The sequence below is a fragment of the Neovison vison genome, chromosome 4, assembly GCF_020171115.1.
Source record: "Neovison vison isolate M4711 chromosome 4, ASM_NN_V1, whole genome shotgun sequence".
In the NCBI taxonomy this organism is placed as follows: Eukaryota; Metazoa; Chordata; class Mammalia; order Carnivora; family Mustelidae; genus Neogale; species Neogale vison.
In genome coordinates this window covers 69,268,889-69,294,215 of record NC_058094.1, presented here as the reverse complement: position 1 = coordinate 69,294,215, position 25,327 = coordinate 69,268,889, and the positions used below count along the sequence as shown (strand labels likewise).

Here is a 25,327-nt window from a genome sequence, read left to right as displayed (position 1 = left end):
TTTCCTTCCCCACTGCCATCACCCAGTGCCAGGGCAGCATGACCTCTCACCTAGGCTATTGGCAACAGCTTCCCATCTGGTCTTTATCAAGGTCATGTTCACCCTGATCTATCCCAACCACCACTATGAGACTAATCTAACCAATGAAAAGCTCTCATGGAAATGTTTCTGTGAGAAACTTCCAATAACTTCCTGTTCCCTAATTTATTAAGTGTTAAAAACTCTCTAACCCAGGATTTGTGGCTTGCCAATGTGCCAGCAGCATGCTCTGCACTTTGGCCCAAAACACCACACACTCAGCATTCCGTGCACTCCTGTGCCTTACTGGCTTTGCTTCTGTGCCTTCCCTTGGGAAGACCCAACTATGCCCCACCTGACTATACATCTATTCACCTAAGTTCTCAAGGGATCAACCCACCCACAAAGCCCTCCTAATGAATCCAGTTCTGAAAATTTGTAGCTCTTTATCACACTTTGTTTGGTACTATGTTTCTGTGTATGAATGTCTTACTTCCATTGTTAGACTGAACTCCATGAGGGCAATAAGCTGTGTCTTGTCTTTCCATCCATGGAACTGAGCACAATGGGGACACATGAATATTTTTTGAAAGAATGAATTCCTTTAATAAGGATAGTCTTGGCTATATTGTACATATTGTACATTATTAGTGTAAGCGTTTTTCCTTAGATTGAAGAGTCTTTTACTGTAGAAACTTTGTCTTCCCTAGAGAATAACTCACGTCTTTCATTCAGACCTCCATAGCCCATGTAATGATAAATACAGGTAATTCCCTAGGCTAGGTGAACTGAATTAATGCAGTAAAAAAGTCACTGTTTCCCTTCTTTACTGGAGTTGCTAAATAGATACTGAAAGGAATCACAAAATTCTCCTAAGATGCCTGAAATGTTTATGAATACATGTAACTTATTATTAGCTAATAGAGCTTCTTAGATTCTCGATAGGCTTTCAGTGCACACAGCAATAAGACCATAAATAACCAGTCACACCGGCCTACTCTTTACTTGTGATTAAGTGCATGCTGGTGATGTATTGACAAAATGTGTTCCCTGTTTGAGTATTTTTAAATCAAGGAGAAATTAACCTGCAGATTCATCACAGATAAACAGAATGTATCTCTTTTTTCACCTTTGATCTGATATTTAATTTTTAAATAACTATATATTGATGAAACAGTTCTTTCACAAATTCCTGGCAAACATCAGGATCACTATTTGTGACTCAAGAGCAGACCAAGAATATCAGACCAGGGAGATTATCATTTAAAAAATCATGTTGGAGGAGGAGGCAAATGCAAAGAAGTATAGTAGGAATTTCAGACCAGAGAAAACTCAGGTATAAAAGCAGGACTCCATGTTCACTTCAGTTGGCAACAGCACTGATATCTGTTCCCTGCTTTATGGAAAAATGAAATAGTGGGTCTGCTACCCCAGATGCCAGTTACTACCTCATTATTATTGCTGCAAATTAAAATTTTTTTTCCCTCTAGGCCCTACCTGATATCCACTAAGCCTTCCAAAATCAAAATGTTGAAGGATATTGTCATGGTTCATTTTATGTGTCAACTTAACTGGGCCACAGTGCCCAGATATATGGTCAAATATTATTCTGGATGTTTCTGTGAGGAAGGTTTGGATGAGATTAACATTTAAATCTGTGGACTTTGACAATCAGAGAAGGACAATTATCATATGATCTCACTGATATGAGGAATTAGAGAAACAAGACAGAGGATCATAGTGGAAGGGAGGGAAAAATGAAACAAGATGAAACCAGAGAGGGAGATAAACCATAAGTGACTCTAAATCTCAGGAAACAAACAGGGTGGCTGGAGGGGAGGGTATGTGCTATGGTGAGTGCTGTGAATTGTGTAAGACTGATTATTCACAGACCTGTACCCCTGAAACAAATAATACACTATATGTTAATAAAAATAAAAAATAAGAATAAAGTATATAATACGTACAAAAAATAAAAAATAAAAAAATAAAAGATTACCAAATTTTCTTTGTGTTTTTGGTGTGTGTGAGAAGGGAGTTGTAGGCATACAGGATGGAAGAGGGGTTAGGGAGGAGGGAAAACAATGTGGAAGAAAGAAAGAACTTACTAGAATTTTATTAACAAGTTTTTTAAAAAATAGGCTCATCCAATGGTGTTTGAATTTTTTTTATAGATAGTTTTATGGTGAAAAGGATTGAAAAAAGTTTTTAAATCAGAATTTTTCCCAGACCACAACTCTTGCAAAGATGAAAAAATTAACATTAAGCAAGTCTTTTTAGGCAATTGCCCTTATAAAGCCCAGGGCATGATTTTCAAGACCTGTTTTGTTTGTTTTCATTTAAGACAGTATGATCATGTCACTCTTGGTGACTCGCCTCCTAACCTCTCAAGGCAGAAATGGCATCCGTTATACAGTTAGACTCTCGGGCTGCATTCTCTCCAGTCCTGCAGCGAGCATCACCACGCTCTTACTGAGTGCTCACAGCGGGCATGGCTCAGTGACCAGGCATGCACATTTGCATTTGTTGTTGACAACTGTCAGCTTCAACCTCTCTCTCCTCACAACCCTGACTAAATGGGGTTTGTAATCCTTCTTTCCACCCACTCTCTTCACTCCTTGGGACAGGAATGTTGGCTCCTGTTCTCTGTCACCTGTCAGAATCCATCCTCCTGTCACTGGCTTATATGGACAAGTCAGCCCACTGTCACGTGACCCCTGCTGCTAAAAACAGCTCGGGCACCTCCTCTGAACCTGGGCCTGAAACAATGTCTTCCACCGAAAAAACCATAAAGGACACTTGATCAACCCAATCCTTGGAATTATTTCCAGGAAACACTTGCAGAAACCATTCGGAGCACGCTTTCCCTGGCAGTGCACAGGGGGACGGCCGGGAGATGAGCGCATCTTTGAATTACAAGTCTTTTTCCAAAGAGCAGCAGACCATGGATAACTTGGAGAAACAACTCATCTGTCCGATCTGTTTAGAGATGTTCACGAAGCCTGTGGTTATTCTCCCCTGTCAGCATAACCTGTGTAGGAAATGTGCCAGTGATATTTTCCAGGTAGGTTTCTTTGGAATTTAGGGGGTAAAAAAGGAGTCTCTTTTCTCAGAATCAAGTGCTCACCTAAAAGGTGAATTCTTTTAGAAAACTTTTTAAGGCTACATTCATTTTAAGAAATGAATTTTTTTAATGATTTGCTTTCTGCTTTGCTCTCTGCCTCCTCCTTACTCCTGAATCTAGTTTTACTTAAATACTAAGAATCACATTTGTTTAAAAAAAAAAAAAAGAAAGAAAGAAAGAAAAGAAAAGAAAGACCTCAAGACATTGAATCTGCTTCAAACTGTAAATGAATTACTGCCCAAGACATTAATGTTGGAGTTTCTGGTGGAACTTTTGATTATGAACACACTGAATAGAAAAGTGTCTCATGCTGAACACGGTACACGGCCATTGACAGTGAATAAGTGCTGGCCCTGTATTTTAGGACTGTTTGCTAGAAGGCCCTAAGGGATTATCTTATGGCCAGCTTAAAGGAGAAGTTGATGTTGTTTGTAGTAACAGAGTGAAAGAAGTCTCAGAAAAGCTACGTGTGGCATTACTCAATTCCTCTTTTCTTGCTTGGCAAGAACAGGCCTCTAACCCGTATTTGCCCACAAGAGGAGGTACCACCGTGGCATCAGGGGGCCGATTTCGCTGCCCATCTTGTAGACATGAAGTGGTTCTGGACAGACATGGGATATATGGCCTTCAGAGGAACCTGCTGGTGGAAAATATCATTGACATCTACAAGCAGGAGTCCACCAGGTACGGTTCCTCCCTGTGTCAAGCCCATCTGAAGCTCGTTTTTTGTCTGTTTGTTTGTTTGTTCTAACAGATCAGTACACCAAAGGCTTGTTTGCTCATCACAGACATGGTTTTCTCTGAAAATGTTTATCCAAGGGAGAATTGCTCATGGAAGAAGGGAGCTGGTGGCCAAGGCTTTGTATCAATTTAAGAATGAAGTAATTCATTAACACTAATCCATTCAATAATACTGAAAGAGGCATAACTCAGCCCATCCTTCTAAGCCTTGTATTACGTATGTTTTAGACATCCATGCTCTTCACAGGTCCTTTGTAGCTCCAGATTCTACGTAGCAGAAAGTTTATAGTACAAAACTTTAGGGAAAACTAATAGAAATGGGATTTTCCAAAATAAGCCAGTTCCCAGTTTAGACAATCTCACCTGAAAATTGTCTAGATGATCATCATAAAAACAAAATTCTCTAACATACTTAGTCATGATATGGACTCTGGGAAGTTGCAAAGCAATGCACAGTCCTGTCCTTTAGCAAAGTAAAGTTCAGAGACATGGAGGGGGGTGGCATTCAGGCTGTTTCCCTAGTCTCTAGATACTACTTGCCTCCTTCTGTTAGCATTCACCTGCTGATGGATTGATATTCAGCATATGCATCCATTCACTTAAAAAAAAAAAAAAAAGGCTTCTTCCTCATTGAACCACATTGGCTATAGCCTTCCTTTCCTAGAGACAACACGGCAGGAGTTCATTCCTAGAAGGCATGGTGTGAAGAGCCCTTTTCAATTGTACACAGGTCAGTCCGGTCCACAAAGCTTGATAGCAATATTGAGACCATCTGGAAATGAACTTATTGTGATTCTTTTTAGGAGACATGTATTTATGGAACATCTGCAGCACCCTAAGAGCCTTGCACTCTTAAAAGGAAAGCTGTTCTATAAATCTAACATATAATTATTATAATCATTACGGCTATTAGTTTCTGCTTAAGATTCAAACTAAATTAGATAGTGCCAGAATCTAGATGGAATTGGGGAAGAAGAGTAATTGCCGATGACATATTGCAGAGACACGGAGTTAGCTATTCCCTTGCTTCCAGAGTCTCTGGAGAAGAAAGAAAGTGCTATTGTTGCTGCTGTTGCTTCACAGGTCACATCGGATTATATTTCGTTACTTTAAAATGCAAATACACGCACTGTCTCTTAAAAAAGATCAGTCAATTAATAACCCAGACAATTATTAAGGGTGTTTATATAACAACAGATTCAGTGCCTAGTACAGTGTCTTGCATAGAATGGCTACTTTCTAAGTAAAAGTACACCACAAAGTATGGAACACCACAAAGCTTCTTACATATTCTATTTATTGCAGTAATTTCATTTTGCTACTTGCTACAGTGAGAGCTTGAGATATGGGAAATAATAGCAATAGTGTTATGAAATGCAGAGAAGAGATAGTAAAACTTGCAGCATTAGCAAAACCAAAAGACACATCCTTACTTTAACCATAAAGTCTACATGCGCATTTGCCAAAAAAGTGCCCAGGTGAGCAAACTGTATGAAAGTAATGAACCAAATTTCCAACCATGAAGCTCATAACATTGCTTTTCTGATTATCAAGTTCTTGTGCTGTTATTTCTTGAACTTGAGACCTGCCTTTGGGACATTTTTACTTGGTGGCGAAACCACAAGTTGCAAAGAGGGCCCAGGTGTTTCTGTTTGGGCATAAACCCAGGTGTTCCCTGGAGACAGGCAGCCTTGCCAGCCCAGGAGCCTGAGCCTCAGAGTCCATTAGGCAATCTGAGAACAACCTTGGATAACAGAGTGAGAGGAAACCATTTCTGGCTGTCACTGGGGTGGGGACAGAAAGGAGAGGAGGACTAGAAATTGTAAATCTTGACAACACCTGGCCTTACCTAGACTTCTGCATGGTGCTAAACTAGCTACAGTTTGGGGAGGTGACAAGAAGAGGAATTTATTTTGCTAATGTTAATCATGAAAGTTACAATAAATAACTTTATGATAAGTTAAACTAATATGTGCTGAGTACATGTCAACTGCTGTTCAGGGTCCTTTACACATGAATCGTGTATAATTCTCTAATTCTCATAACAATCCTGTGAGATTGTGATTATTATTACCTTGTTAGAGTTTCTGAATATTTCACTGAAGCCAAGTCGTATATAATTTAAACATTCAAATAACATGAGACCGCTAAGGAGGCCTCCCCTCTCATCCCACTCTCTCTCTACCCCCAAGTCTCACTCTCCGGAGCTAGACACTTTTCATTGTTTTAGCTCTTTTTCTGTTAAAGCCCAGTGACATCTGTATACTATGACTATATGCCCATTTCAATTTGACATTCTCTACCGACATTTCACTGCGGACGATCAGGACAGTGTCCTCACGTGTCTGGGCTTTGCCTGCCTGTACTCTTCCCTGGGCTGAAGCTTTGTTTCCTGGGACCTACGTTTTTCTCTTCGTTGGTTTATTCTGTTGTTTTTGTGGATCACATTCTCGAGTATCTCCCCCAAATATGCAGAAAGTGCACCACTTTGCAATCTGCCACACACTCCTGCCTTCTGAGTACCTGGCTTTCACAGTTCCAGAGCCTCCCTCAGGTTCCACGGCTGGGGTCAGCTTGCTCCTTGCAGGCTTCTCCCCTGCAGTCACTTCGCAGAAATAAGATGCAACTTGAGCAGCTCACTTCCCTTCATCCAGATGTTCTCAGTTTTACATTTGGTCGACATCTCTCATCTGCTGTCATCCTGCTCATTTTTTGTCCTTATCAATTTATACTACAATGTGATTCTTAAGATTTCCTCGCTCTCATTTTAGTGGGATTTCCCCAGAAAATACAGATAAAAAAAGGCATAGGTTCATTCTGCTATATTTAATTAGAAGACCCTCGGGCCAATTTTCAGATATGAATCAAAGCGGAGCCTGAAAAGAGGTTAAGTAACACAGGCCACACAGCTGTCACACGGAGAAGTTCAGCTGGACTTGAACTTGGAGAGCGGTTCGACTCAAAAGGCACTGCCTGCCATGTATCACCGAGACCAGGTGCCCACCCTTCAGGAAACTCTGGGATGGTCCCTACCTCCTGTGGCCAGAGGCAGCAGGCTCCAGACTCCCTGTGGCAGGTCCCCACCAAATGGCCAGGGGCCTCTGTCTACATCTGGAGCAGAGGCTGAGCCACAACTGCGGGCTCAGACACTCTCACCTCATGAAGGGGCATTTACATTATATTTACATCATATTTATGCTCTGTTTGACCCAAGTCTGAAACATGTGTTAAGTTGTCTAAAGGTTTCTATTATACACCCACTTATAAGTGGGGGATGCCTCTGGGCCCGTGCTGCTACCTAAGGAAGAAAAACCTGATAAGAAATATGGGAAGTAGTTCTCAGCCTGTATCACATTATGGAAAAATAATCACAGTCAAAACTAAACATACAGCCTTATGGCTATTGCCACATTTTTAGTGTTTACGTATACTGTGTGTGTATTTATACTATATATATATATTGTACATGTAAATGTATTGTGTATAGATACACTCACATACCTGAGCTCTGGTCAGAGCTGTTGATATCAGAATAGCACATGGGACACAGGCTGCCCTCCAGAAATGCTGCAGGGAGATGAGCCACAAAAGCATCACCTGTGCTATTTTCCAGTGAATGTGCTCCAGGCATTTGCTTGACATTTATTATTACGAGACTGAGATACATGGTAGGGAAGGTATTGGAGTTGGAGAAGCTTTTGAGCAAGCAAAGAGCAAACCACCACTCCTAGTCTCTAGGGCTTTGTCACTCATAAATGGAGTCTTCAGAATGTTGTTTGGCCTCTTCCTTTGAGGCTCACGAGTGCCAAGTAACCCTGGGCTTTCCCCCATATTTCACATGCCTTCCCCAGATGAGTGGTCTTTATGTTCGAGCACAAGGAATACTGTCCATTAAACTGGAAAATTCTCTCATTCGTCATTCATTCAATAAATATTTACTGAGTACCCATTCTGTGCAAGGCATTGTTCTGGGCACTGGGGTTTCTGCAAAAAACGACAGGCCTGCCCTCATGGAACTCACATTTTGGTGGAGGAAACAGACCTGGGCAGAGTTTAGTTTTTTCTGTTGACTTCCGAGAATATAGCAGAAATTCAAGTCAGGAGGCCACCGACTTTATGGAAAACATATGGCTGCAAGACTGGGCAGAAATTCCTTTTACAAAACCAGATTCTGAAGTCTTGAAGCTGGAAGCCCATATAAATTTCCTTACCAGACCCAGGGCTTCTCCCCACAGCCTAATCTCTTGACTTGACTCCTACCTAGTGATTTATAGATCTAAATCAGTATATTCTCTGCCTTCCCCTGAGTTTCTGGGGCTGCAGCTACATGGTACCCCATCAATAGCAATGGTTTTCCAACCATTTGATTTATGTCTCACAATAGAAATACATTTTACATTGTGATACAATGACCATTACATACATGGGTGGAGAGATAGATAGATATGAAATATATACTTTTGTTTCCAGTGTACTTAGATATGTGTACCCATACACACAAATACGTACATACATACACATCTATGTACAACAGAAACAAAAGTTTCACATAAAATTACCTTATTCTTACTACATGTAGTTCACAGTATTTACTGTTCTATTTTACTGTGATTTTAATGATGTTGGTGATGACCCTGAAATTGATTTCAAGGCCCATAAAAATCAATGTCATGGCCCATGAAAACTTGCAGTTTTTAAAAAGTGAATCTTGATAACAATAGAAAAACTCAGTCCCAAATCTTTTAAATAACCATGCTTTTAAATAACTATGTGTTTGGGAATGTGAAAAAGGCTATGGATTTGTATTTACATTTTTCAGGCACCTCTGAAAACTATTAACAACCTTGGTCTGTAGATAGGATATGTAAGAATTCCAGGTTTTTGCAGAAGTAGGCTACACCCACATCTCTCACCATGCTCTCCAGAGAGGGCCTAGAACACCATGACTTGGCATAATTTTGATCTTGATAATAATACATAAGCCACGCTGATTGTTAGGGGAACATACAGGGCCCTACCCTGTGCTGTGAACTTGGGCCGTTCCGGGTGATTCTACAGCTAACAGGTTGTTCTTAATAGAATTTTTTTCTAAAAGATTTTATTTACTTATTTGACAGACAGAGATCACAAGTAGGCAGAAAGGCAGGCAGAGAGAGAGGAAGGGAAGCAGGCTCCCGCTGAGCAGAGAGCCCGATGCAGGGCTCGATGCGGGGCTCGATCACCAGGACTCGATCACCAGGACTCTGGGATCATGACCTGAGCCAAAGGCAGAGGCTTTAATCTACTGAGCCACCCAGGCGTCCCTAACAGGTTGTTCTTAAATAGCAATGATTTGTCTCTCCCATTCCATGCTTTCGTTCTTCATTGTTTGGTCATCTTCTCACTAACACACACAAATCCAATGCTCCATTATTACCTGTTGCGGTTCTGAAAAGTCTTGGTGGGTGCTGAACTGTTGGGAAAACGGAAACTTAGGGATTATCTGTGAGAACCTTACGTCTAAAGTTACCACCATGTCCCAGAACAGCATTTTGGATTTTCTTATTGCTTCAAGTACTGTTCACCTTCACTGAGCACATACTAACCACTCTTAATCTTAATCAGTTATTTGTATGTCATTTTCTGAATGACAGAAAGAGACCCAGACAAATTAATGAAGCACCTGTTGACATTTTCCTTCTTACACAGAGCTTCTTCTCACCAGTGTCCAGACCAATAATCAGAGAATAATCCAGCCCACTCCCCTCCTCCTTGTGGTGGGAAGGGTGTTTGCCAGAAGCTGGAGAGTTGGGATCTAGAGGCTCTGCAAACCTGGGGGTAAATTTGAGACTTAAGAGTTTCAGCCACTTCTCCTTCTTTACCCATAACTGGAAAGTATCTCAAGAGACTTTTGAGTGTGTGTGGAGATAGTTGCTGGAGCACACTTCGAACTCAAAAGCCTGCTGTCCAACTTTCAGGAATTCCACTCACGTGTTTTAAACCTTCAATAACTTGAAATCATCCACGATGGGAACACTCACCACAGAAATTGTCAAATGCTACAAGTCAGAGTATCCGTGTCCTCCCCTCCCTCAGGCTGGTTGTTAGAAATCTAGCAGCATGCCACTGCCAAGCCCACAGGGCAACTAAATTTGGAGGGCTCTGGGCACAAGAAGGGTACCCCGGGAGTTTTCTGGAATAGCAATGCTAATCACCCCTCTCTGCTCTGCCCCAATGGGAGCTAACACGTGCATCTGCCTACCTCCTCCCAGACCAGAAAAGAAGTCCGACCAGCCCATGTGTGAGGAGCATGAGGAGGAACGCATCAACATCTACTGTCTGAACTGTGAGGTGCCCACCTGCTCTCTGTGCAAGGTCTTCGGAGCACACAAGGATTGCCAGGTGGCACCCCTAACTCACGTGTTCCAGAGGCAGAAGGTAACAGAGCCCCCACAGCTCCTCCTTTGCAGCCCCTTCCCAGGACCTGCAGGATTGGCTCCCTTTGCTGAAGGGGACCAGCCCAAGTCACGCAGTCCTAAGGCCCAGAGGTGCAGAGGGTGGAGTGGGAAGGGGCGCAGTGCCGATGGAAAGGAAGGGGACTGCTAGAGAAGGAAGGGGTGCCAAGGGTCAGAAAGGTGCACAGAGGGCAAGGGTTGCTGTTTTTTTGGGCACCTCGGAGGACCACTGAAGACAAGCAGTGTGCTGGCCCCTGGTCTGAGCTATTTGAAATTCAGACTCTAGATATGAAAAGGATAACTTTTCACTCCGGGCACAGAAACGTTTCTTCATTTGCTAACAAAACGTTCTGTTTGCCACACCCCTCCCAGGCTTTCTCTCCCCCACTCCTACTGTATAGGCTTCAAGGCTGGGTCAGGCTGGCCTCCTGCCCTTTGCCCCAAGGCCAGTTGCTGAAAGGCCCTCCTCTCCTCCCCACCCTACCATTTGACACTTGCCCCCACCCCAGGGCCTTAACCTCAGGCGCTCTCACTATGACCAACAATAGTTTGTCCCCCAGCTTATCACTGACCTGCCAACCTGGTTTCATCCATTGGCAAGTAGCAATGTGCCCAGTTAATGCAAATAAACAGCCGGTGATGTGCTCAGAGAGATGAGCTGCTCCCACACCTAGACCTTGAGGGGCTCCATAGCCGGCTTCTTTCTGTGAAGCATCACAGAGCCCACATTTGGTCAGCGCTTTACGTGTGAGGATCAGAGTTGGAATCAAACCTAAAAGCCAATCTTTCAGACAATACCAGTCATAACCAGTGAGTACTAGCAGCTAAAGAGGCAGGATTTAGCAAGATATCTGTAATATTTATTTATTTTTCCATCCGCTTAATGATTTAATGATTCCCCCTTTTCCTTCCACACACGCCCAACTCACTCAAGTCATAGTATGTTAGAACCGAACAGTTCTTGTTTCCCTCAGAGCCCTAGAAACTCATGTGGGATGGACACAAGGACAGGCTGGCAGGACTTCCACCTGCTCCTGTTTGGGCGAAGCAGCTTCACTTTTACATATTGGAATTCCATATTAGCTTCGTTTTGAAGAAAGTGTTCCGAGGCTTTAAAATGTTTTATAACCACAGTTCAGGTTCGGTTTTCTCACTATATATCTGAGAAAATTAGGGTCCAAATAGATTACAACTTTGCCCAATATCGTAAAGACATTAAAGGCAGAGTTGGACCAAGTAGGTGTGTGTCCTAAGTCCCCACTCAGTGCTGCCTGGTGGTCCATAGCCAGTCTAGGAAAGGGCTGAGTACAAACAGTGGCATCTCTTTTGAGTCAAAAGAGGAGAGGAATTTCAAGTTGAAAATTCTGCCCTAGAGCCGTCAAATGTTTCAGCTTCAAGTTTGTAATGACTGAGTCTTGTCTATATGTACTTGTGCACCTAACACATAGAAGGTGCATAATATGTTCTATCTGTAGTCCATAATTCAGGATTTATCATTTTTTTTTTAGCAGGGTCACAGTCTCCATTAAGAATCTGGTGACAACTATGAGACCTCTTCCCAGACAATATACTTGTATACACACGCATACGGAAGTTTAGTTACAAGACCAGGAGGTTGTCAGGCCTTCTGAGCCTCACTATTACTCCTAAGGGGTTCGATGGACCCTGCATTAGGAATCCCTGAAGACAATGCTGTGATTTATCTGCAATCAGTACTGACTAGAAAACTCCTAAAATCTTGCATGCCTCTCTTCCCTTCATTAGTCTGAGCTCAGTGATGGCATCGCTATTCTCGTGGGAAGCAATGACCGAGTCCAGGGAGTGATCAGTCAGCTGGAGGACACCTGTAAAACTATTGAGGTAAGTCAAGCAACTCCGACCAAATATAAACAAATCCTGAACTCCTGCGGTGGGGGGGTTGTGGCTCCCTCATGCCACCCAAGCTTTCTATACAGAATGACCTCCTTCCTCATAGGTCTCTCCAATACTCCCCTGGCTCATGAAGAAAAGTTACCACATGAGTCAACAAGGCAGATTTTGCCACATTACTAGTATGATTGTGACATTTGTTGCTCTTTCTTGGTCAACCCATTTGGAAAGATGAGCTACAGGAAAAATCAATTCCCAATAATGCAAAAGAGCGTTGTCCACCATGGACGGGTTTTTTTGGTGGAAATCCAAACGGTCCTACGACACACTAGTTAGTGCTTTGGAAAATCCCATGTAGGTTTGAGCTACCTATCTGTGCTCCAACAGCAGGGCCACAGAGCGGGGCAGCAGGAGGAGACAGATGTGGGTTAGAGAATGATTCGGTAGCTGGGAGCTCACTGAGACCAGAGTTCTGGCTCACCCATCCCTGCCCTCTGCCTGGCCCAGTGCCTCGGGCATAAGAAACACTCAGTACAAACTTGAACACATGCGTGAATGGCTGGCTGCATAGCTCACACTTAAGTCTGACCTATAAGAAATACTTCAAATCCACCCTTCCTCAAGATCCAATATAAGGTGCGTAATTGCTGAAGGCAGAATTCTGAAGCCTCAGAGATTTAGCTATGTGGCAAGTATGTTATCAAGAACTAAAGATTCACAGACTAGTGAAACTGGGCGGCCCAGAGGGCTAGAGCAAGACCTGGATGTGTGCAGCGCTCTGGATCTGTAACCTGGAGCCATTTATTGCCATCTCCCTGCTTTAAGTTTTGGGGTTACTTGTTTTTTTCACTTGGGCCTCAGGTGCAATGTTGAGGCATTGTTGTTTTTGTTGTGGACAAGGCTTCTCTCATTATCTATTTATTTCCTTTCATCCCCATTTCCCACTCTCTTCTCTGTAAATAACCACTCTAATATGTTTGGTGTTCTGTTTACCTACTCTTATAAAATCTTTATCATTTTATATCCATGGCTTTTACTTTTATAAATGGTATTGTGCTGTATTTCTCATTCTGCTTATTACTTTTTTTAAACTAAGCATTGGGTTTTAAGATCCATTCTCATGTACATTCAATCCCTCATTCTCCTCCGTAAAAATGAGACATAGTACTCCTTTTATAGAGTTACTGTGGGAAATTAAGCATAAACAAAATGCTTACCGCAGTGCCTCGTGCATGGCGAATGCCTGGTAAGTACCCCATTTTCATTATGTTATCATTAGAAAGGCAAATTCTATCAAAAGCCCAAGGCGGTTCCTCGAGGATGATTTCAAGAGACCGGCCATAATCATCTCATTTTAGATTTACACATCATTAAAATCAATGTCCTCTCTTCTCCATGCTCATATTCCTGAAAAGAACATGATAAATCTGAGATCCATTTATAGATGAAAAGTTTTCTCTTGGTGGAGAACCCAACGAGATTACAAAGTGGACATTATAAACTCTTCTCTTTTTGCTTACTTACAGTAAAGGGCCAATACAACTGAATCAGTAAGCCATGAATCAGCACTCCAGTGTGGTACCGTGTTGAGTGTTCAGTGTATAAATAGGAGCGTGTTGATTGTGGGCGGGTGAGGTCATCTCTATACTCATCTCCGGTCAGGCCTTCATCAGAGACCTCCGTCCAGGACGTAGAGGCTGCGGTACACAAACAGGAGAAAAGCTCTGTGGGTCACCTTTGGCCTTGAGCAAACAACTCCGGCTCCATTGAGCCAGTCTCAGAGGACACTGAAAGGGCGAGGAAAGATTTGACAACTGCTTTTCTTCCTGGAGGCCAGTCAGGGGGACAAGAGGAAGCAGCTGTTTTTTCTTTCATAGAGAACAAGACAAGAAGGAACAGGTTTGAAGTTAAGTCGGCAGAAGGGATTTAGTGCAGGTATCAGGAGGAACTTCCTGGCAGTGGAGGTCGGGGTTAGGACTCCTCTTATTCCTGATAAAAGCATTCATCAAACATGACACGCGTTTACAAGTATTTTCACAGGTTAAATAGAGGAGTATAACGGTTTCTTGTAGAGCTTTCTTTTTTTTTTTTAAAGATTTTATTTATTTGACAAAGAGAAATCACAAGTAGATGGAGAGGCAGGCAGAGAGAGAGAGAGGGAAGCAGGCTCCCTGCTGAGCAGAGAGCCCGATGCGGGACTCGATCCCATGACCCTGAAATCATAACCTGAGCCGGAGGCAGCGGCTTAACCCACTGAGTCACCCAGGCGCCCCCTGTAGAGCTTTCTGATGAAGCTGTAAACTGGCAAGAGCCATAAATGTGTCCATCCCTTTTACCTATTTATTTCACTTCTGAGATCTTACCTTAAGGAAATAAAACTGTATAGAATGTATATATTCATAAATAACCCTCATATACATTTATAGGGGGAGAAAACCCCAGAAACCAAAAGGTTAGGAGCAATGAACAGTGGGTCTACTGCCTTCCTTATATATTCCTATATTACACATTTTTCTAAAGTGAGCCTGACATTTTTAATAACCAATAAAATAAAGGATGAATGAATGTGTTTCAGATAAGCAGTCTTTTCAGATCAGTTTGGTGGCTTATCTGAAGATGTAGGTATTGGCTCAGAGCCTCATGGGGGTCTCTGATTTTATGATCCCTACCTGATGCAAATATCCTCCATTTGAAGAGGCCAGAGGGCAGAGACCCTGCCGCTAATGGCCACAGGGTGCACCTCTAAACCTCGAGATGATCTCCATAAAACCAGGACCATATCAGTGGCAAAAAATCAGAGGCTCTCTTTGTGTGTGCCAGCCTTCAAGGCAGCATGTCGTGAAGCACCACAGGTTCTTGGCTTGGAGTGAAATGGTCCTACTTTACAGAGCAGGTGAAATCTGCACCGGAGTTCAGGTCCCAGAGCTCCTGTTCTCCCATCTTCCCTTGGGTGGTTATTTTCCTGCCTGGCTTTGCTCACCACCTGCCTGGAAACATTTTCTGGGAAGCCAGGAGTGGCTCTTGGCCAGGGGGTGGGGAGCTGTTGTTAAAGAATTCTCTCTTCTGATTGGTGAAGAACCCCTTAGGGATGGGAAATGGAGTAGTCCCTGGGTGGGCACTATCCTTCCCTAATTACCGCGCCTCTTCCCACTCGGGACCCTGACACCTGCCCTTTGGTAAGAGTGTCCATCCCTCACCCATGTCTAATTTTGTCCCTGATCATGTAATGTCTTGCAGGGCTGGTCTGGCCAGGCATCCAGCCCAGGACCAGCCCTGGGGAGCTGTTGAGCTTAGGCTAAATCACACTATGGACTTCTTATTACCCTTTAAAAATAATGTATGCAGTTGATGTGGGTTTACAATGATTCTGAGTGGCTTTGAGAAGGACTGTAGTCACGAAAGGCCAGTCTGAACTGTGTCAAAAGGAGGAGTGGCATTTTTTTCTTATTGTTGTGGGCTGGCAGTGTATAAAGGAGCCTACAGTCTTTTTAGCTGACTGTGGCTAACCTGGCTGAATGTGGCTCAGCCTGAGACACTCCCAGAGCTCTCTAGTTTAGGTTGTTGGAGGGCCTCCTAGACTGTTCTAGACAAGCCCACCATGATCTGGAGCCACACCTGCCTTACCAGGCCAGGAAATGTTCTGGAACAGGCTTTGACTTAGAGGGCTGCTGGTTGGAGTAGACAAGCACACTGCCTTCAGAGCTCTCTTGCTTCCGGAAAAATGTGCTTGGCTTTCCTTCCTCGTCCCTAGAAATCATAACCTCCGCCTTACAGTCTTTACAAAGGGCACTTATCCTATGTCACTGGACACCAAGAGAGTAGGCTATTAATACTAGCCTCGTGAGGCAGGCAGGCGGGCCTAGAAATAATCCTGCTTTGTATGGATGCATGTCTAAAGAAAACAGCTACAAGTTGCATAATAAATATTTGACCTTGAGCATTTCCATTATCTGAAAAATGACAACTTTAATAAGATTCTCCAATGATTTTTGCAATGAAAATAAATCTATTATACTTCCAAAACAATAATTTTACCCAAATAGCTTTTGGGACCTTGTCCATGCAGTTACAAAGATGAAGTCCAAATATAAGAATCATTTTAATAAGCATGCCAGAATTTTTAAGGCAACATTTTAAAGGCAATAGAACATAGGCTTAAAAGACCAGGCTTCAGAATTTGAATTTTAGCAGTCGTTTAACTATATGACCTTTGGAAGTGGCTTAAGCCCTTTGTCCCTCAACTTCCTCACTGGTCTAGTGGGGTTAGAAATACGTTCTTCACAGTGTTATTGTGATGCCTAAGTTGGGGTAAGAGGCACAGGCCAGGGCCTTGATTAAGTTACCTCCTATTATTTTCGCAGTTAGCTTGGAAAGAACACACTTAGGGTAATGATGCTAAAAATTGTTTGAACCACTGGGGCATTGGGATAATCTTTTAAACGGTGTCAGAATAAGACTTTGAGGGTCTTGGTCGATTGTAATGTAGAGCTAAGTAAGCAACCCCTTTCAGACAGAAAAACTGAACATGGAACAGTAGAAGATAGTAGCCCTGTTCTTGATCTAAGAGGCTTGGAGGTAACTTAAAATATTGGGAAAGGGAGGCTAAGGCTCTTCTGGGAAACGCGTTGACTCTCCACTGCAGACAGGAGCAAATTAAAGAACTGCTCATCTCACCATGCTCTTGTGGCTTTCACTGATCCAGAGGGGTACAGGGCTCTCTGCTTTACAGAGTTTACTCAAGGAGCTTCTAGATGGTCTGGACAGATACCCCAGGAGTAAGCTTTAGCGATCCCATGAATTAGAACATAATTGTTCTTCTAACACGAAGTGGGTGGCAACATGGTCACAGTAGAAAACAGCATGAATTTGGGACTCCCGAGCCCTACGGTCCCTGGGTAGAGTTGCTTCACTGAGCACTGCACAAGCCACCCCGCTGACAGGAGAGGGGCTAAACTCCGGCTCATGTGCCTGGAAGGAACATGTTCTCCTCATTTGTCTTCTCCAGCCGCTCATCCTACTCTGCACTCATGGGACTTCTCCCAGGTGCTAGGAATAGAGACCTTAGGAGCAAAGGGTCAGCTGATTTCCTCAGGAGACTATTCCTACCTTAAGATAGTCCTTTCTTCAGTGTTATTAACCTGCTGTCTGCTTTTTTCCCCTTCTTTTGGGGGTGTTGGGGACAGAAAACCCTACTGGGCTTAATGAAGTCCTGTATTTCAAATGAAGTTGAGTGTGCCCTCCCAGACCCAGAGCTGCTGCACCAAACAAGTGTGGGTGTAGATGAGTGGTAGGAATGTGGTGGGTCTGTGAATGAGCCGGCTAGAGCCAGTTGCTCAGTGACAAGTGGTGGGGCGAAGAGCTTATCTGTAGCTCTATTTTCGTCCCAGAGGCGTGTTCCTTACATGGTAAGAGCAGTGGTTCCAATTGTCTTAGGTTTTCCTGTCATAGCCCTGGCACATTCCCAAACTGGGACTGACATTGCAGGGCCGAGAGATAGGATTTATGTCTTCATGCTAGAGATGACCACCCTGAAATTTGCCAGGAGTGGAAACATTTTAGAGACTGAAGACCAGAATATCTCTACATTTACCTCAAGCCGTTGAGTCTGGAACTATAGAGTCAGAAGGGACCTTGGCAATCACCCAATCCCATCCCTTACAGCAGGGATAAGAAAACCACCCTAAGGCTAAGAGGCTTCCTTGGGGTCACACGGCTGTTTTTTGCTATCTTCCTTTGAGTACTGAATGAAGCAGAGCCTTGGAGTATAGAAACTTTTGAGGACTGAACATCTCTAGAGACAAGTCATATTTCATTCACTCCGCCATTCAGACAGTCTTTCTCATGTGTGCCCACTATGCCATATTCTGCACACATAATGCTGGGAAGTAGTGATGAACTAAACAGAAAAGTTTACTGCTCCCAGGAAGGTTTTGTTCTAGGAGGGGAGTTAGACCATAAAACCAATAAGTATTTGGGGGAGACGGTGAGCCCCTGAAAATCCGGCCATTAAAAACAATGGAATGATGGTTCTTTGAGCGGCGAGTTCCATACTCTTTAGTAGAAGAGTGTCTGTAGTTGATTTTTTTCCTTGGAATGCTTCTTTCTGCAGCTGCATATCTTGTATCTTATCATCACTAAAATATAAAGAAGGCTCAAAATTACAGTCTGTCAGTTGTTTTTTTTTTTTTTTTTTAAGATTATTTATTTATTTATTTGGCAGAGAGAGAGAGAGAGAGAGAGAGAGAGAACAAGTAGGCAGAGAGAGAGGTGGAAGCAGGCTTCCTGCTGAGCAGAGAGCCTGCTGCAGGGCTCCATCCCAGGACCCTGAGATCCTGACCTGAGCCAAAGGCAGCGGCTTAACCCCCTGAGCCACCCAGGTGCCCTGAGTCTATCAGTTTTAACATTTCTGTGAAAGCAACAGCTAAACAATGGGTTTTGGATAAATATTAAAGGTTACCTACTCACGTCTAAGGAAATGGCCAAATGATTACTTGGTCTTTTTTCTTTTTAGCCGGATATTATGACATTGGTTGGAAACAGATATTCCACCTGTCATCATTTTGCCATTTTACCACAGTTTTCCCTTTATAAAGTCAACCCTTTTTGGTATATTGCATCCCTACTGGGTTCACCTTAGAGAAGAGATGAATCTTATTTTCATTCAAAGATTACTGACAACTTCTTTTGGTTCTTCTAAGTGTCTTGGCAGACCCAGGAGGTAGGTCATGTTCCAGTGGGGGGTTACACATCAGAAAATACTTGGAGGCAAATACCTAGTGCCTTTGTGATGGAAATTACTTCAGTCGCTAAACACTCTCACACAGGACCCCGTGTACATCCCTGACACACACACACACACACACAGGACATAGGAACTACAGATATCAAAAGGAAGAAAATGGAGAATATTTGAAAAAGTAAATTTCAGAGTTAAAAAAGTATATATCTTGATTCAATTACCATCCAGAGAAGTAGGGGTAAGGAGAAGGTACGCAGCCGAGAATTTTTACTGAAACCTTTTTTTTTTTTAAACCAAGTCTTTTAACTGGAATAAGTGCAAAAGAATGTTAAAAGGGGGAAAAAAATCTCTGAGGTGAGGAAGGTTTTGTGGAGAACAGAGAAAGATGGTTGCTATCATGCTTTTGCAGGTAACAATCATCCTTTAAAGTATGCTACCTGCAGACATTTTGATGAGGCAGAAGTCCACATTTTTCCCATTCCATTTTTCAGGTTACTGGAAAGTCACTGTTAAAAGCATTTCAGGTCCATATTTACAAAGGCACAGTAGGTGCTGAAATTCAGAGTAATCACTATCACTAGCAAGCTGGCCTCTAAGAAAATACTTTTCTTCTGTAACATATACTTGTTCCTTAATTACCGCAGAGGGTGAGTCGATAAGCTGAGGTGTTTGTTGTTAGCTGACTTTTGTAGCACTTTGAAGGTCTTATGGTCCAGAAGGATAGAAAGGCACCCACCTTAGTCTCTCATGTATTGCTTCTACATCGGAGAGTATGAAAAAAATAAAAGAATTTTAATTTCATGGAATATTTCTCATTTGAATCTGACATTAGGTTAACTTGAACATCTTTGGTTCATTTATAAGTCTGTAAGTACAAGTTTCATAATTCTAAGAAAGAAGCATATTTTTCCTTTTTTAGAAACATATTTTTCTGACTCCTATTTTGCATAGAATTATACTAAAGGCACATTAAGCAAGAGGAAAAAAAAGAAGTTTTGTTTGTTTTTTGTTAGAAAATCTGATCATTTTTCTACCCTTCTCATGAACACTGAAAAAATCATGGCAGGTTTTTAGATCTTCTAATGCCTGATACATAGTAATTAGTGAGTTTTGCTGAAGGAGTGAACTAATGAATATAATTCTGAAACAATGTGAAATTTCTTTAAGAGCCTACTTGCTGCGGAATCACTTTGTTAAAAGACATATATTTGGTTCACAGTAGTTCACATAAAATTTTTTTCAAGTTTCTTTCAAGTGTCTCACAGCAGGTTATGGTAGGAGTAGTTGCGACCCAGGAGTTCAAAACCCTTGGCTCGAGGCCAGACACCAACAATAAATGGCAGAATGGTTTGAGAAAATGATTTAACTCTGCTGGACTTCAGTTTCCACATGAGTGAAATGATTGCTCTGGAGCAGGTTACTTCTGATATTCCATGCAACTTCAAAATTCCACAACTTAATAATTCAAATTAAGGATAATTAGACCTAAGTTTAGTAAGCACTGATATAGTACCCATAATGTGTCAGGTAATATTAAAAGGGCTTTATACAGCATGTAATTTTATAATAATAATAATCAAGCATGAACTGTGCATAAGGCAGCATTTGAGATACTGTAAATAAGTAAATAATATTTTCTATTAAATGATAGTAATTGTATTAAAATTAATATGGTAAAAATTACTAGAAAACCCAATTGAAATAAAATATACTTGGAATTGAAAATAATGTAAAAATAAAGTGGTTATTTCATTTAAACCACTAGATAAAACACTAGCCATGACACATGATTTCGCATCATTGTCATTATAAATAATTTGGGTTTTGTGAACTTGAATGTTCTCACACATATTAAATCATATGGAAGAAAACTTTTCAGAACAAAAGTATTCTACCAGTATCACATCTTATTTTATTTGTTATATATGTTTCAAGTGTACAACTTCTTTTAGAAAAATAAGCTAGAAACCATCAAATGTTTGCAGTAAACAGTAGTGTTTCTAAACATCAAAGAGGCATATTTCGGGAATGCGGTGAACACAAGGTTTCCCGTGAGTTTGAACAGAAAGCACTACAGGGAAAGAAAGTTTGATTGGGAAGGTACTAACAGGCTTCAGTTCTGAGGCCTCATAATGGTCCAGATCTCAAGCTAAAGGGCTGGAAATGGATGCAAATTTGGCAAGCCCAGTGATTTCCAGGTCTGGACATGCTTTGTTGGCTTTTGTCCTATTACCTTGACAACTGTCAAGGCTCTATGGATTTTCATCCCCTCCTCACACCTTCTCTGCTCCCGCTCATCTTTTATGGCCAAAGTGGGCATCGCTTCCACTAAGAAGCTCTTCTTGAGCCATCCACCCCTGCTCCCCTTGAATGTCTTGCATCCATAAACTTCCATAAAACTTGCTATAAATCTTTAACATATTTCAATTATTCAGCCTACCTTCTTCATGCATTATTATTGTCCAGAAAATATGATGAGAACTGATTGTGTTCCAAGGGAAGCAGTGGAGTGAGGTGTATTTCCTGCACATTTTTGGAGTATCTTCATAATCAACTATTTGGTTTAGGTTATCCATTTTTTCCCCTTACTCTAAGAATAGTAGAGAAATTGGGGGAAAATGAAACAGTTTTAAAAAGCCTGTTCAACAGATATATACTGAATATCTGTTGTCCAAAGTGGTATATGTCCTAAGCAGACCCAGATTCTATCCTTAAAGAGCCTATACTTTTAGATATTTAAGAAACTCATGTATAGGAAAAAAGTGATACTTGACACACAAGAGACCAGTGTTTACTAAAATGAAAGAAAATGTAATAAGGGTCACAAAGGTCAGAGATATCAGATAAATTGGATGGATTCTCAAGAAGCCTCCACTGGACAGGAGAGCTATGTTGGATCATTGGTGTCTCAAAGCCTGTTCTCAGCTGTAAAGGTCCTGGACCCAGAGATGGTCAGGTCCAAGGAAATTGGCATATATACATACCAAGCTTACTGGAGCTTGAAAAACCAAAAAGCCAATGATCAGGCCAACTGCAAAGTTAATTATGATTTAACATGGACTCAAAGAGAAGGAAGTTAAATGGTACTAGAGGTGTTTCAGCCACACAGTAGAAATACACAAGTCTAATCTCCCATACAGCCTTTCTCTCTTTCTCTTGGGGACTCAAAGGCCAGATCCGGTATTTCCTTGTTTTAGACAGTATTGGATAAATAGAAGACTAGGTGGATAGAGGTATATGCCAGTGGTGGTAAATATTATGGGATTTCAGAAGAACTAAAAGATGGCATTCAGTCATAGAGATCAAATAACATTTTATGGAAGAACTGGTATTCCAACAATGTCTTTAAGATTACTTAGAGTTGGAGCACCTGGGTGGCTCAGTCCTTAAGTGTCTGCCTTTGGCAGAGCTCATGATCCCAGGGTCTTGGGATAGAGGAACGCATCTTTGGGCTCTCTGTTCAGCAGGAAGCTGGCTTCTCCCTCTCTCACTCCCCCTGCTTGTGTTCTCTCTCTCTCGCTGTGTCTCTCTCTGTCAAATAAATAAATAAAATCTTAAAAAAAAAAAAAAGGATTACTTAGAGTTTGCAACTGTGAATTGGGAAAGAGCATTCTAAAAAGAGGGGAAACGATGAGCAAAGAAAGCGAGTGGTTTGTTTTTGCTGGATACAGGGCATTGCGATGAAGAACAGTACAGTACTATGAAGGAAAGCTGGAACCAGGTAATGGAAAAGCTGGAAAGTCAGTTATGAAGTTAAAATATTATTCTTTGGAAAATGAGTAGTCAGAGAAAAAGCACTGTACCCCAGGGAGATGTACTCCAGGAAAATGAATTTGGAGCTTGAAAAACTCCATGGGTTTGCCTGAATAAATTCCAGATGTAGAGGCCAGTGGGAAGAACCAGAATCTCCATTCGAGGACTGAAACTAGGACAGGAGTAGTGTAGGTGGAGCAGAGAGACTGAAGGGCACAAACCAGGAAGTATCATGGTGTTTTCCTTACACACACATACATATGCACACACTCACCGTAAGGCAAAATATAACACTATAAGCTATCTAACCACTATACAATTTTTTAAAAATGTGTCCTAATTTCTATGAAATTCTCCATTTATAAAGAACATAATGAAAAAGTCATTGATCCATTTAGCCAATTTGGTTGATTTGGGTTTGTCTAAGCATCAAATTTGATAAATATGAGCTTTTCAAAGTATCAACACAATGGGAATCTCTATCTAAGGGACAGCTTGAAGGGAAAAAAATACCCTATATATGCAAATTTTCTTATCCTCCAAAACATTCCAGGTGATTTTGCCAAATAGACACTCTTTCAAACACTTTCTAACATGAGCTAACCCAACTAACAGGAATGCTGCAGAAAACAGAAACAGGAACTCTGTGAAAAGTTTGATTACCTGTATGGCATCCTGGAGGAGAGGAAAAATGAAATGACCCAAGTCATTACACGAACCCAAGAGGAGAAACTGGAACATGTCCGTGCTCTGATCAAAAAGTATTCTGATCATTTGGAAAATGTGTCAAAGTTGGTTGAATCAGGAATCCAGTTCATGGATGAGCCAGAAATGGCAGTGTTTCTGCAGGTAAGTCTCCTTTTGGTACCTAATAAAACTAATCAAGAAGGTGGGTGCTGGAGAAGTAGATGTCATCATATTTTTGTTATTTTATGTATATCTCATTTTGAGTTATTTTACCAACTACAATATAAGCTCATTATGTGTTCATGTCTCCATCTGTTTAAACAACTTCATAAGCATATATTTAAGGGACCATGACATCACTTAAATATAAGAAGGTTCTGGTATAGAACAGCAGTTATTCACAGCATTTAGAAACTAAGCTCTGAGATTTTCAGAATCAGCAGAGGAAAGAATTAAGTCTTTGATGAAAAGAATTTAAGTAGGTCTGTCTTTTGTTTGCTTTCACAGAATGCCAAAACCCTGTTACAAAAGTAAGTAATTTTCATTTTATGGAAAAATGCATACTTTTCATTTTTACCCGAGGCTATCAAACATTAGACCGTGACAGAAAGTGGCAACTTGTCTTTGTTGCAGAATTTCTGAAGCATCGAAGGCATTTCAGATGGAGAAAATAGAACATGGTTATGAGAACATGAACCACTTCACAGTCAACCTCAATAGAGAAGAAAAAATCATCCGCGAAATTGATTTTTACAGAGGTTTGTTTTTCTTGTGACCATTTGGCCAAAGTTGCAGGTGTGTGAGAGCTGCAGCTGGGTTCAGCAGGAGAAAGAGGGGATTCAGGATCACCTCCAAAATGGATGTCGACAATTATACAAGGATCATAATCCAATGTGAAACTCTATTTCATTACAGATTCATATAGTTGGTTGACAGTGTTTAACTTTGCACAGCACAGTGCCCATTAGAATGCCATTATTGGGCATTTGACTCTGAGCAGTCAAACACTTAATAATTGATGGTGATGATGATGTTTCAACAGCAACCCTACACGAGGAGTCAACCACAGTGCTGTGAAGTGTTATGGAGTGCAAGGTTAAGGATGAGATAAAAATAAAATGTAGAAGACATTTGGAGAGATATTGTAGCACATCCACTTAATCGGACTTTAGAGGGCAAGAATAGTAATGAGTCACAGAATAAGTTACACCTGGAAACAAAACTGGCTCTCTGTGACCAGATGTATTTCATGAGTTATAAATGCATCTCTACCATTTGGCCCAGAGACCGCCCTCTTGGAAGTTAGTCCCCATGAAATAATTGAAAAAAGGAAAATAACCTTGGAACTGACCAAGGATATTGATGGTCTTGATTCATCATGGTCATCTAGATGACAAGACACCTTGACTAGACCACTAATAACCAGGAAGCTATATCAGTGTATACAGATGTAACTTTATTTTTTAAAAATATTTTATTTATTTATTTGATAGATAAAGATCACAAGTAGGCAGAGAAGCAGGCAGAGAGAGAGCGGGGAAGCAGGCTCCCTGCTGAGGAGAAAGCCCGATGCAGGGCTCCATCCCAGGACCCTGGGATCATGACCTGAGCCGAAGGCAGAGGCTTTAACCCACTGAACCACCCAGGCTCCCCCCCACCAGATGTAACTTGAGAAGCAAGTCTTCAGGATGTATCTTTTTAAAAAAATTACTTAATATTGTTATCTCTTCTTAATATTTCCTGAGGGAATATTAAGATCAATGTATTAGAAAAAGAGTCATGGCATTAACTGGGCATAAGTCAGCATTCACTGAACAGAGGAGGTAAGACATTAAAACAAGACAGGGTTTTGTATGTTTTCTGAGAAAGGGAAGAGAGTTGTATTTCCATTTAATCTGACACAGATAAACAAGTGAAAATCTCAGCCCCAGCCCTCCAGGAGCTTGCAGATGTGACAAAGTA

At 41.6% G+C, this 25,327-nt stretch overlaps 1 protein-coding gene across 1 annotated transcript in view; it reads left to right on the top strand.

Moving 5' to 3' along the window:
• Positions 1-2,825: 2,825 nt before the first annotated feature.
• The window catches only part of TRIM55 (tripartite motif containing 55), a 42,389-nt gene continuing 19,887 nt past the window's right edge, over positions 2,826-25,327 (top strand). Inside the window, exons 1-7 of the mRNA XM_044245522.1 lie at positions 2,826-3,082; positions 3,654-3,826; positions 10,135-10,300; positions 12,082-12,177; positions 23,294-23,527; positions 23,873-23,895; positions 23,999-24,123. Of these exons, the coding sequence (XP_044101457.1) occupies positions 2,915-3,082; positions 3,654-3,826; positions 10,135-10,300; positions 12,082-12,177; positions 23,294-23,527; positions 23,873-23,895; positions 23,999-24,123 (985 nt within the window). The 5' untranslated portion in view covers positions 2,826-2,914. The remainder of the gene's footprint in view (positions 3,083-3,653; positions 3,827-10,134; positions 10,301-12,081; positions 12,178-23,293; positions 23,528-23,872; positions 23,896-23,998; positions 24,124-25,327) is intronic.